This window comes from Gadus macrocephalus, chromosome 3 (genome assembly GCF_031168955.1).
Source record: "Gadus macrocephalus chromosome 3, ASM3116895v1".
NCBI classification, from domain to species: domain Eukaryota; kingdom Metazoa; phylum Chordata; class Actinopteri; order Gadiformes; family Gadidae; genus Gadus; species Gadus macrocephalus.
Window position 1 is genome coordinate 20,241,282 of NC_082384.1, and position 13,483 is coordinate 20,254,764.

The 13,483-nt window shown below is 49.4% G+C and overlaps 2 protein-coding genes across 5 annotated transcripts; one reads left to right on the forward strand and one right to left on the reverse strand.

Moving 5' to 3' along the window:
• The first annotated feature begins 27 nt into the window (after positions 1–27).
• On the forward strand, positions 28–3,622 carry sde2 (SDE2 telomere maintenance homolog (S. pombe)). 3 transcript variants are annotated; one of them, XM_060047924.1, is made up of 9 exons: positions 61–215; positions 1,310–1,427; positions 1,580–1,691; positions 1,881–2,050; positions 2,314–2,419; positions 2,627–2,707; positions 2,836–3,050; positions 3,087–3,208; positions 3,291–3,622. In XM_060047924.1, exons 1-9 carry the CDS (start codon positions 105–107, stop codon positions 3,507–3,509), a joined length of 1,254 nt encoding a protein of 417 aa, XP_059903907.1. In that variant the 5' UTR covers positions 61–104; the 3' UTR covers positions 3,510–3,622. The 3 variants fall into 3 exon arrangements, with proteins under 3 accessions (XP_059903905.1, XP_059903907.1, XP_059903906.1); XM_060047922.1 differs by having other exon boundaries at positions 28–215; positions 2,836–3,208; XM_060047923.1 differs by having other exon boundaries at positions 2,836–3,208; positions 3,294–3,622.
• Positions 3,561–12,412, reverse strand: mtif2 (mitochondrial translational initiation factor 2). 2 transcript variants are annotated; one of them, XM_060047919.1, is made up of 14 exons: positions 12,276–12,412; positions 11,729–11,926; positions 11,211–11,328; positions 10,222–10,393; positions 9,275–9,432; positions 8,494–8,670; positions 8,095–8,234; positions 7,510–7,634; positions 7,113–7,317; positions 6,448–6,700; positions 5,848–5,988; positions 5,489–5,653; positions 4,987–5,127; positions 3,561–4,073 (listed from the first exon to the last, which is right to left on the reverse strand). In XM_060047919.1, exons 2-14 carry the CDS (start codon positions 11,867–11,869, stop codon positions 3,904–3,906), a joined length of 2,106 nt encoding a protein of 701 aa, XP_059903902.1. In that variant the 5' UTR covers positions 11,870–11,926; positions 12,276–12,412; the 3' UTR covers positions 3,561–3,903. The 2 variants fall into 2 exon arrangements, with proteins under 2 accessions (XP_059903902.1, XP_059903903.1); XM_060047920.1 differs by lacking the exons at positions 9,275–9,432; positions 10,222–10,393; positions 11,211–11,328; positions 11,729–11,926; positions 12,276–12,412 and adding an exon at positions 8,969–9,005.
• Positions 12,413–13,483: the final 1,071 nt, after the last annotated feature.

Consider the following 13,483-nt stretch of genomic DNA (forward strand, 5'->3'; position numbering starts at 1 on the left):
ATACAGTCTGTAGCTCTTTCAGCAGAGAAGAAGAGGCGGTCCTCCAGCAGAGAAGAAGAAAGAGGCGATTCTCCAGTAGCGCAGAAGAAGAAGAAATCAACAACATGGAGCTGTTTGTTTCTAGCTCCGCTCTCAGATTCTCTAATGTTTCTCTTGTTTCGCTACCCGTTGGCTCGAGGGTCGGAGACCTGGTCCAGGACGTCCTGACTGATCATGTAAGCATAATATTCTGCTGATCGACGCACTGAAGACGAGAACATGCGTCCAGCTGAACTGAGCTTCGTGTTGCTGTTTAGCTTAGCACACCGTGAACGAAGTCTCAATAAGACACCTAAACTACGAGCAGTCGTCTTTTGAGATATGTGGTTGTTGTTGTCGTGTAGATACACGGCTATTTAGGCTGTGGTATGTTAAAAGTTATTGAAGCAAAATGTAACGAAACTTCTGGAACCTTAAATTGAACGTTCGTCTTCATTGAAATGTGTTTTTCGATGTGACGCGAGGGGATCGATACATAGAAGTGCCCCGCTCCCTAGAGTGGGAAGGGTTAGCATCTGGTTAATTGATGTTGCTCATTCAGGGGGAAACTCTTCTGGATTAATAAAGTGTACCATGCAACCAATAGCTGGAATAAACTCCCTGAGGATTTAAGACTTCCCCCCAACTTTGAGCACCTTTTAAAACAAGATTTTTATGTTTGCATTGCACTTTCTAAAAAGCTTTTTTTATTTTTTTTACTTTGCCTTTATTTTCTATTTTATTACTAAAATGCCTTTTTAACTTTCCCTTTATTTTCTATTTTTACCAGAAAGATACATGATCTGATACCAGAGAGAAAGGTTAAGGGTTTGAGACCCAAGTTCTGTCTGGGTTAGAGTCCTAGAATCTGGGTTGGAGTCCCAGAGAAAGGGCAAGTTCTGTCTGGGTTAGAGTCCCGCCGTCTGTCTGGGTTGGACTCCCAGAATAAGGCCTTTGGTTCGTGGTTAGAGTCCCGACATGTGTCTGGGTTAGAGTCCTAGAATCTGGGTTAGAGTCCTAGAATATAATCTGAGTTGGAGTCCCAGAGAAAGTACCAAGTTCCTTTAGGTCGGGTTGGAGTCCCGACGTGGGTACCAGAGACTGTTGATCTGATCTTAAATACATTGCAATTTCTATTTGACTAATTTCTTTGCATATGTTTTCTTTTACTTATCTATTATTTTATTTTATCGTCTGACAATGTTTATATGTGAAGCACTTTGAGTCTGCCTTGTGTATGAAAAGTGCTATATAAATAAAGTTGCCTTGCCTTGCCTTCCATGTACTTCAGGGTCTTCCCACCGATGATTTCTACGTCACGACCAACGGGCGTGTGTCCGGGCAGGCGGAGCTGCTCCTGCAGGGCTCTGTCTACCACCTGGAGCCCCGGCTATGTGGAGGGAAAGGAGGTGAGGCACTCACTCGCACAAACGCACACCAGGGAGGGTGACTTTATGGGTGTGTGTCTGTGTATGGGACGTGTGACTGTATGGTATTCGACTGTGTGTGTGGTTGGGTCTGTGTGGTATGTGGGACTTCATAGGATGTGAATGTTTTGCAGGGTTTGGCTCGATGCTCCGCGCTCTGGGAGCTCAAATCGAGAAGACTACGAACCGCGAGGCGTGCAGAGACCTCAGCGGGCGCCGCCTCCGAGACGTCAACCATGAGAAAGAGTAAGACGCCTGTTGCCATGGCAGGGCTTATTCCATGTTTCCATGCCATTACTGAGCTGCGGCGAAACCACACCTCCACTACTCCCCCAAGCCGCGCCGAACCGACCCGCCATTAAAGAACCAGAAGCTCTCGTGGTCATCTGAATCCCACAGAGTGTAGCGTGACGTTCTGAGGGGTTTCTCCATCAGGATGGCGGAGTGGCTGAAGAAGCAGGCGGAGCTGGAGGGGGAGAAGGACCAGCGACGGGTGGAGCGACTGCAGAGGAAGCTGGTGGAGCCCAAACACCACTTCACCGACCCGGACTACCAGCAGCAGTGCCACGACCTGTCGGAGCGCCTGGAGGACTCTGTGCTGAAGGGTGGGTGAACCGGGCCTGGCCGTACACCGGGCTTCATACAAGACCGGAAGGACGATCCTTTCTCTTCACTCCTTTTTATAAATACCTTTTTTTGTTGCGTTTCCACTTTTTGAAGCTAAGGCCTAGACCCATGAGCTAGACTCTAAAGCTAAACCCATCGCTTAACCCTGGACCCTATAGGTACCCTAACCTTGTGGTTGTGGTCTGTACGGGGCATGGCCTGGGTAGTGGGCATGGTCTTAGCTCTGCTGCTGGTGTTTCAGGCATGCAGGCCTCCTCCTCGGGGGTGGTGAGTGCGGAGGCGGGACCTAGTACCAAACGGGCCAAGCAGCATCCAGCTTCAGTCCCCAAGAAGAAGAAACGCTTCTGGTAAGTCAACCAAATTCTTTCCATGTTTGATTTAGCGTAGACATAGCGTTGGTGAGTTGTAGTACATATATAGGTAGTGGGTGTAGGAGCAGATATAGATGCTACTAGCTGTATGTATATAAATTGGATGTAGATAGATAGTGGAAGTAGTAGCTATAGCTAAAGATGTAGCTGGTACTAGTTGTACGTGCACTCTGATGTTCTCAGGAGCGGGGTTGGAGATCTAGACCTGGACAGTGAGGAAGAGGATGAAGACGAGGCGCTACCCGGTCCATCTCACCCGACCAGGTACAGTCATGGAGATCTGAAGCCCACCTGGGTTCACCCTGGTCCTCTACACCAGGTCCTTGTGTTGGACCCACATGGCCGCGAGGGTCCGGCCCCCTTCTAACGTAGACTCTCTAAACCTTCCTCAGACCCAAGGCGGCCGTGCCTTCCAGTAGTACTCCTGCCAGACCCTCTGCAGAACCGGTCTCTACTGGCTCAAGGCAACCTGAACCGGTTTCTACCAGCTCAGACAAACCGAAACCTGAAGCGGTTTCTACCAGCTCCGACCAACCGGAACCTGAACAGATGTCCACTGGTTCAGACCAACCGGAACCGGTCTCTACCAGCTCAGATCAACCGGAACCTGAACCGGTCTCCACCAGCTCAGATCAACCGGAACCTGAACCGGTCTCCACCGGCTCAGACCAACCCGAACCTGAACCCACGACCCAGATAAACCAAGACCCCCAGCCGACTGAGCCCCAGCCGACTGAGCCCCAGCCGACGCAGTCCGCACCACAGGTAAGATCCTGGGTCCTCCTTAGCAGTAACTCGTCTGCCCGGCTGTGATGGCGTCGGCCTGACGGTGGTTCTGCCGCCCCAGCAGGTGCACCCGCCCCTGGACCTGGACGCTGCAGGCTCCCCGGAGGACCTGGAGGCGGCCGGTCTGGACCAGCTGAAGGAGGCGCTCCGGAGCCGCGGGCTGAAGTGCGGCGGGACCCTGAAGGAGCGAGCGAGCCGCCTGTTCTCGGTGAGGGGTCTGACGGCGGAGCAGATCGACCCCCTGCTGCGGGCCAAGACCAGCGCTAAAGGCAAGAAGTGATGCTTCTCAGCCACGCCTACTTTTTTTTTTTTTTTTTTAAATGAGTCAATGTTCTTCAATCAACTTTTATTTCAATGTACATTTTATATTTACATTAAACGCTGCACAACCCATCTCAAGTTTCCTTTCTTAACTCTGACGGAGCGTGGAGGCTTGCTCCAGTAACTAGAACCAGACTGTCACTGCCTTCTCTGCCCTGTTGCTTGTTCCGAATTCACGACGCACGGATCGTCCGTAACCTAGCAGGTCTAGAAAGTCTCATCAGATGAGCTGGGGTCTTGAAGCCCGGGTTCCACCGAGGAGCTGGGGTTCTTTAACCCCGCGGGACTAGAAGCCTTGGTTCATCAGATGAGCTGCGGTCTAGAAGCCCGGGTCTCACCGGGAGAGCTGCGGTCTAGAAGCCCGGGTCCCAGGCGATGACCTGGGGCTGGCTGACCTCCTCGTAGCAGACGATGACATCCCCAGGGCTGAACTCCAGGGCGGTGTCGAGGGAGAGGCCGCACTCCACCCCCGTCCCCACCTTCTGCACGTCGTCCTTATGGTGCTTCAACGCCGTCAGAGAGCCTGGTGGTGGAGTTACAATATACTATTATACAGGGTGGTGTTGTATGGTGTAATTATATTAATAGAGCCTCGGAGCCTGTTATATATTATTAATATGGGCTGTTTTAATATTACAATAATCATGTTATAGGATTTTTAGTTATTCACAGTATCTGGATACCTACTGTTCAGGTATTATCTTTATTTTAGGGTTAGGAGAGTAGTATGGTGCCAGTTCTCCAATAGGGGGGGCTATAAGTCAAGTTTAAAGTTAAACAATCAGCTCTGCCACCCCAATGCATATACAATTCTGATACTTAGTGTACGTGCCTTCTGCAAGCCGAGCATTTTTGCCTCTTGGACCCATAATGTCCGTCTTAGGTGTTTTCTGTTCAGTGAAGACTTTATGAAAACATCTCATGTTCTTATAAATAACCACTGCCTCAAATTATACATTAAGTCCACATGATCTATAGACGTGTCTGATTTTAAGTTTAGCAGGGAATTAAATTGCCAAAAAAATTCAGTTATGGCCAATTCTAAATGTTAATTAGCTAACATTCTATCAACCACAAGTCGACTTCAGAATGAAGTAGAAACTGCCATGCACATCGAGGGCCCTACCCTGAACATGTGAAAGGTTTTGTGTCGAGATCTTATTCTGTGTTCTATGAGTCGGTGTCAAATACAGAGATTTCTCTAAAACGTAATTCACCAAATCGGCCACAAAAAGCACAATTTACTATTAAAACTGTCTGTGGATGTGTTTGCAAGTATGTTTCAGTGTTCTTTTGAGAGTCAAAGAGAGACCTGCCCCTGTCGGAGGCCTAGTTAAGACTAGGACTGCCCCCTGTGAATCGCTTGGAAAGGGCGCCGCCGTGGGCTGAATCATGCTGCTTATTAAACGATAACCCCTCTATGCACGAGTCCTCACCCTCCCACAGCGTTTCCTGGTCCCTCAGCAGACGGAACCTCATGCGTCGGTCCAGCAGCCCGCTGCGGACCCGACAGCCGGCCACCAGAACCTTCTTCTTCCCCACGCTGACCTGGAACACGGCCAGAACCGCCGCCTCCCCTGGGGACACAGCATGGGCGGGGCTCCATTAGTGCACATTAACCGCATGGGAGGAGGGGCTCAAGTGTGGCAAATACAGCCTCAGGATCAGGAGGAAGAAATGCCTCTTGCAGCAGTGTCAGGAAGATCTGTAGTGTGCCAGGTAGAGCCATGCACTGATGTGAAGGTCTCTAGTGTGGCAGACAGAGAAAAACAGAGCTTTGCGTGGCTAGCATGTGCAGCATAATGTCTGTAGCATAGCGAGTGTAGCGTAGCGTGTGTAGCTAGCATGTGTAGCATAGCGTAGGTAGCATAGGGTGTGTAGTGTAGCGTGTGTAGCTAGCCTGTGTAGGGTGTGAACTAGCTTATGTAGCACAGCTACCGAGGACGTTGTGCGACAGCAGGGCCGGCAGCGTGCTGCTCAGCTCCTCCTTCAGGCCGTCGATCAGCTTGTAGATGATGTTGTGGAGGTGGATCTGGACGCCCTTCTTCTCCGCCAGGCGCAGGATGGACTTACTGGCCGACACGTTGAAGCCGTAGATGGAGCCTGAGGTCGGGGGGAGTTAGTGCTCCGTTATCAGGAGCCGTATTAATGAGGCATGACAGGACTAGGGTTCCTTCTCAAAGTGTCTCTGCCATCACATTGTACAAACATCAAACCGGCCCACGTCACCATGGTAACACGTTGACCCCATGGATGGAGGAGTACGTCCATACATACTTGTGGACGGCCGCCCCTACCTGAGAAGGTCTCCGCTAGGTTCACGTCCTTCTCCGAGACCTCCCCGACGCCGAAGTGGACCAGCTCCATCTGACACTGGTCGTGGCCGTCGTAGGTCTCCAGCAGGCTCAGGATGGCCTCCACCGAGCCGTCCACGTCCCCTGAGGTCAGGGGTGAAAGGTCGGCAAGATCGGTTACAACTCGGACCAGATTAACACTTAGCCTAAACATGACGTCCTCGCCACCTAATGATGATACGTTCAATGTCATGATATTTGAGTTTTCACATCCCTAGGGAAGGTGTACAAGGCCCAAGGACACTAGATGTTTTAGGAGGCCCTAGGACACTAGATGTTTTAGGAGGCCCTAGGACACTAGATGTTTTAGGAGGCCCTAGGACACTAGATGTTTTAGGAGGCCCTAGGACACTAGATGTTTTTGGAGGCCCAAGGACACTAGATGTTTTAGGAGGCTCTAGGGTACCAGAAGGTTTAGAAGGCCCTAGGACACTAGATGTTTTGGGAGGCTCTAGGGTACCAGAAGGTTTAGAAGGCCCTAGAACACTAGTAAGGTACTAGGTGGTTAGGGGACCAGGTGGTTAGGGTACTAGGTGGTCCTACCTTTGACGATGAGGGGCAGACAGTGCTGGTTCTTCTCGGTCTTCTCGCTGGGCCTCATGGCGGCCTGCTGGCGGTTGGCGCGGTACAGCGCTGCCTTCCTCTGGCGCCAGCTGAGGTGGGCGGTGCTCTGCCGCTGCTCCTGGTAGCGCTCCTGGTGCTCCTGCTGCCGCTCCTGGATCACCTTGTGCTCCTCCTTCAGCTGGGCCTGCTCCTCCTCGTAGCTCCTCCACTCCACCACCTCCCGCGCCCGTTGCTGACAGATCAACCGTGATTGGTTCATTTAGTTAAGTGGAGCATGAGGAGGTGCTCAGGAGCAGGAGCCTGGAGAACCTTCAGGTAAAACCACGACTGGACGGGAAGCTGGTATAACCAGGTTACCATAACCAAGCTCCAACTGTTAGCATACCCATGTTAGCATAACCAAGCTAGCATAATCAGGTTAGCATAACCAGGTTACCATAACCGATCTAGCATAATCAGGTTAGCATAACCAGGTTAGCATAACCGAGCTACCATAACCAGGTTACCATAACCAAGCTACCATAACCAGGTTACCATAACTAAGCTAGCGTAACCAGGTTACCATAACCAAGCTAGCATAACCAAGCTACCATAGCCAGGTTACCATAATCAAATTAGTATAACAAAGTTCAGTGACCTCTCACCTCAGACTCCACCTCCAGTAGCTCCTCCCCCGCGGATGGGAGGTCCTTCCAGCCAACCACCTGCACCGCCCGGCTAGGCCCCGCCTCCTCCAGCGCCTTGTCCTGCTCGTCAAACAGGAAGCGCACCTTGGCCCAGCTCCGCCCCGCCACCAGCACACACCCCCTCCTCAGAGTGCCCTGCTGGACGATGACGGACGCCACCGCACTGCACACACACACACACACACACACACACACACACACACACACACACACACACACACACACACACACACACACACACACACACACACACACACACACACACACACACACACACACACACAGTAAACAAGTGTATATATGCTACACAAGCAGAGACAGTTGTAAAGTGTGTGCTGTTGCCATGGTAACCCACCCCTTCCCCCGGTCGGTCCGGCTCTCGATGACCACGCCCTCCACCAGGCCGCCGGGGTCCGCCTTCAGCTCCAGGACCTCCGCCAGCGCCACCGTAGCTTCAGCTAGCAGCATCAGGTTGTCCCCCTGTCACGACACACACTCACCATGTCACCGCATGACAATCACCCTGTCACCACGTGACACTGCTCTCTGAACACACTCACCCTGTCACGACATGACACACTCACCATGTCACGACATGACACACTCACCCTGTCACGACATGACACACTCACCCTGTCACGACGTGACACTCCTCTCCCAACACACTCATGACTTAGCACACCCCTAGTTACCTAGGAAGGCCCCTATGTGCTGAGTGATGCCCCCAGCCTCCTGGTTAGTAGTTACCTAGGAATGTTAGTAGTTTCATGTCGTGACCTCACCCCGTCACGACATGACACTCCTCTCTCAACACACTCCCCCTGTCCCGATACGCTCCCCTTGTCACGAGGAGCTTGTACAACAAAAGGAGGCGCTAGTCTGACAGTGGGAGGGGTTAGTGCGAAAGTGGGAGGAGCCTTGTTTCCGCGGCGCTGCTGACCTTCAGGGCGGAGACGGGGATGACCTGGACGTCTCCTCCGTGCTCCTCCCCCACCACGCCGTGCTCCAGCAGCTCCCGCGCCACGCGCTCCGGCTCCGCCTGCGGCTTGTCGCACTTATTCACCGCCACGATGACCGGCACTGACACACGTTAGAAACCGCGTTAGACACACGTTACAGACATGTTACAAACACGTTACAAACACACGTTACAAACATGTTACAAACACACGTAACAAACATATTACAAACGCACGTTTTAAAGACCCGTTACAGACACACGCTACAGACACACGTTAAACTCACACGCTACGCTCACACATTACACTCACACGTTCACACACATCTTACAAACACACACTGCATTCTTAACATGTCTAACACACTAGTGTGTATGTACCTCGGGCATTCTTGGCGTGTTGAATGGATTCCACCGTTTGGTTCATCACGCCGTCGTCGGCGGCGACCACCAGGATGATGATGTCGGTGGCGTTGGCTCCCCGGGCCCTCATGGAGGTGAAGGCAGCGTGACCGGGCGTGTCCAGGAAGGTGATCTGCTCTCCTGTGGGGAGCGCCACTACACACACACACACACATAATAATCATTTACACACACACACACACACACACACACACACACACACACACACACACACACACACACACACACACACACACACACACACACACACACACACACACACACACACACAGTTAGTTAGAAGAAGTTAGTATTAGTTAGTGCTGGGTGATGATAACCAAGAGGCTCCCAGCCTCTTGGTTAGTTAGTACTAGTTTGTAGTTACCTAGGAAGAACCCTATGTGCTGAGTGATGCCCCGAGCCTCCAGGTTAGTTAGTACTAGTTAGTAGTTACCTAGGAAGGCCCCTATGTGCTGAGTGATGCCCCCGGCCTGCTGGTTAGTTAGTTGTAGTTAGTAGTAACCTAGGAAGGCCCCTATGTGCTGAGTGATGCCCCCGGCCTGCTGGTTAGTTAGTACTAGTTAGTACTAGTTAGTAGTTACCTAGGAAGGCCCCTATGTGCTGAGTGATGCCCCCAGCCTGCTGGTTAGTTAGTACTAGTTAGTAGTTACCTAGGAAGGCCCCTATGTGCTGAGTGATGCCCCCAGCCTGCTGGTTAGTTAGTACTAGTAGTTAGTACTAGTTAGTAGTTAGTAGTTACCTAGGAAGGCCCCTATGTGCTGAGTGATGCCCCCGGCCTCCTGCTCCACCAGCTGACTCCTCCTCAGAGCGTCCAGCAGGCTTGTCTTCCCGTGGTCCACGTGGCCCATGATGGTCACCACCGGGGGGCGCGTCCGCAGACTGGCTGGGGCCAGAACCCTGCACACATAGAGATACAACACCTAGAACATGAGACAGCACCCTGAACACATGGAGATACAATGCCTAGAACATGAAACAGCACCCTGAACGCGTAGAGATACAACACCTAGAACATGAAACAGCACCCTGAACACGTAGAGATACAACACCTAGAACATGAGACAGCACCCTGAACACGTAGAGATACAACGCCTAGAACATGAGACAGAACACATAGAGATACAACACCTAGAACATGAAACAGCACCCTGAACACGTAGAGATACAACACCTAGAACATGAGACAGCACCCTGAACACGTAGAGATACAACGCCTAGAACATGAGACAGAACACAGAGATACAACACCTAGAACATGAAACAGCACCCTGAACGCGTAGAGATACAACACCTAGAACATGAAACAGCACCCTGAACACGTAGAGATACAACACCTAGAACATGAGACAGCACCCTGAACACGTAGAGATACACGCCTAGAACATGAAACAGCACACTGGACACATAGAGATACAACACCTAGAACATGAGACAGAACACATAGAGATACAACGCCTAGAACATGAAACAGCACCCTGAACACATAGAGATACAACCCCTACATGAGCCAGAACCCATAGAGATACAACACCTAGAACATGCGCACGAACACATAGAGATACAGCGCCTAGAACATGAGCACGAACACATAGAGATAGAACACCTAGAACATGAACCAGCACCCTGGACAGATACACATGAAACTGATGCAAAACCCTTCTCTGTGCGTGGCCATGGTAACCATACCTCCGGCTGGCGTCCCTGTTTTCCCGCTCTTTCTCCTGGGCCAGGCGCGCCCAGCGGTACTTCATCCCGGAGCGCGTCACCACCTCCTTGATCCAGCGCTCCTCCAGCACCTCCTCCTCCTCCAGGGTCTGCGACTCCGCCGGGGTGTTGAGGAGCGCCTCAAACACATGGTCTGCACGCAAACACACACACACATTATAAAATATACACACACACATTATGAAATATACACACACACACACATTATAAAATATACACACAGACACACACATTATAAAATATACACACACATTATGAAATATACACACACACACACATTATAAAATATACACACAGACACACACATTATAAAATATACACACACATTATGAAATATACACACACACACACATTATAAAATATACACACAGACACACACATTATAAAATATACACACACATTATAAAATATACACACACACACATTATAAAATATACACACACAGACACACACACATTAGAAAATACACACGCACACACACACATTAGAAAATATACACACACACACACACATTATAAAATATACAAACACACACACACACATTATAAAATATACACACAAGCACACACATTATAAAATATACACACACAGGCACATTATAAAATATAAACATACACGCACACACATTATAAAATATACACAGACAGCATAATAATAAAAATTCACACAAACACCCTACATTATAAAACACACACACACACACAATAAAAAATACAAACACACGTCATTAAATACATAACCCCCCCCCCACACATTATTAAATACTGTATATACCCACACACTCACACACACCTTATTTTAAATACACCTCCATTGAGGGGGTATAGGTGGTCAGATGTTCTAGATTCTAGGTAATTTGGTTGTAGGTCAGGTGGCCTGGAGGTCAGAGGTCAGATGGTCAAGAGGTAATTTGGTTGTAGGTCAGGTGGCTTGGAGGTCAGTGGTCTTACCAGCATCTTTGTTCATGGCCCGAGCGAGTTCCGCTACCGTCATCCTCTTCCTGATCTCCACTTCCTGTTTGTCAGCATTGACCTTGACCTTCTGATGACCCTTCTTCTGACCCTTCACCTGGAAGCACATGACCTCAGTAAGATGACCCTGGAGCCCCTTGTCATGCCTCCGCTGTTGTCCTTTATGTTTACATGCAGCATTTAAACCCATGTTAGCATTAGTTTGGTAATCATGTGTTATCATCCTTATGTTTACATGAAACATTTAAATACATACTGTACCTGTACTGTACCTGTAGTATGTTGGCAGTTCATATTGCAACAGGTGTGTGGGAGCATGTTATTAAGGATGGGCATGTTGATGGCATGTTATTGGTAATGTTACGTTGCCTGCACACTCACGCACAAACACACACACACACACACACACAGACACGCGCAAACAAACACAGGCAAACACACACAAACGAACATGCACACACACACACACACACACACACACACAGTGTGGGATCTACCTGTTTGGCAGCGAGCTGTCTGATTGGCTGGCGGAGGAGAGGAGGAGAGAGGAGAGGGGGAGAGAGGAGATGAGGGAACAGGAGCCGTGCCAGCAGGGAGGATGGGGTCCGGAGCCGGGTGCTCCTCACGACCCCCCACATACCTGCACTCACACACACACACACACACCTGACTCACTCGCACACACACACACACACCTGAAATCACACAAACAACATAAACGAAACACTAGCCTTGACATATATACAGATATATAATATCACAACCAGAGAAGGAATCAGGAGGCTTCATCTTGTGTCATCAGTATTATAATTCACAAAAACAGGACGAGTCTCATCAGCAGGGTGAACCCACGGCCCACATGGCTCTGTCGGACAGGGTTGTTGTGGTTCATTCATGTGCTGGTTGTTATATATTATAATACTTGAGAACTAGCTACTAGAAGTCTGCAGTGAATCTAGAGAGGAACCTCAAACGCTCTTACAAACATTGACATTAAGCACGGTTGTGTGAAACCACTCATCCAAGTCATATTTAATATCTCACCTTCAATCAAATGTATTTATTTCTCTTCATTTCGAGGCAAAACAGTTGGATGAATAAACTTGTGACAGGGCGCCGCCATGACACTTTCTTGCTCTAATACATCATTAGCACAGCACGACCACTCTAGCGACCCCTCGTGGCCATTCAAAATATATTCCCCTCCTAGCGGACATTATAAAGGTAGCGCCTAAAGAATTTTCTAAAGAATGATGGCCTCTAACTCCCCCTAGCGGACATTATACCAATTGATTGCCTCTAGTGGATAGGAGGGGAACTTTAGTTCAGCACCAGCACCAGTAACTTATTTATTACCGTATTAAAGGCCCTTTTATTAAGTGTATACATTACTGTCTGATGTGAATTGAAATCAGGTTTTCATGCCGTTCATGGAGACAATTGGTCAAACAAATTGAAGCTGAACAATATATATTAGACATATATCTTGAAAGAATATGTGATCTAGTGTATAAAATTGGAGATATAACAAAAGGTATTGGATGTGGCATTTTATGTTGAAAACCCAAAAGGTGAATAGATGACTTCAACATATTTAAAAAGTTTTTTATTGGACTGGTTGATTGAGGTCAGCATGTCCAAACCGTAAATTAATTATCTTCCACAGGCACAACACAACAACAACATCAACAACACATTTGACCACACCACGGTACCATGCCTGCTTCCTCTCTGTAAACATGGACACACAGAACTGGCTGGTTCTGGCCGCAGCTGCCTGTTCAACACAGCTTGGGAGGAGTGAGGAACTTTTATTGTGTAGGAACCCAAACCTCCTTCAGGAGTTCAGTGACATCAGCCTGTTAGAAGGTGGGCATAGCTTACCCTTAACATCTGACCCTTAACCCCTGACCCTTTAGCCCTAACCTGGGACCTTTAACCCTTAATCTCCTAGAGTCCAGGTTCCTCCAGGCTGGTTGAGGGCAGAGCTCCTCTTGAGTCCAGCAGCAGCAGAACAATATTAAAATAGAGAACATGAACCTACGTTTACATATTTACACAACCTAGCAACCTGGTAACCTAGCGATGCCTGGACGGATTCAGACTCTGTGCTGCTGTAGTTGCGGAGGAGGCTGGGGACAGTTCAAGAGTGTGGTTTGATTCCCTCCCTTGCCAAAGGGTGTATCAGCAGCTTGTTAAGGTGATACACCGCTGAAGCCCCTCCCCTTGTGTCCTAGCACCACAGCAGAGCT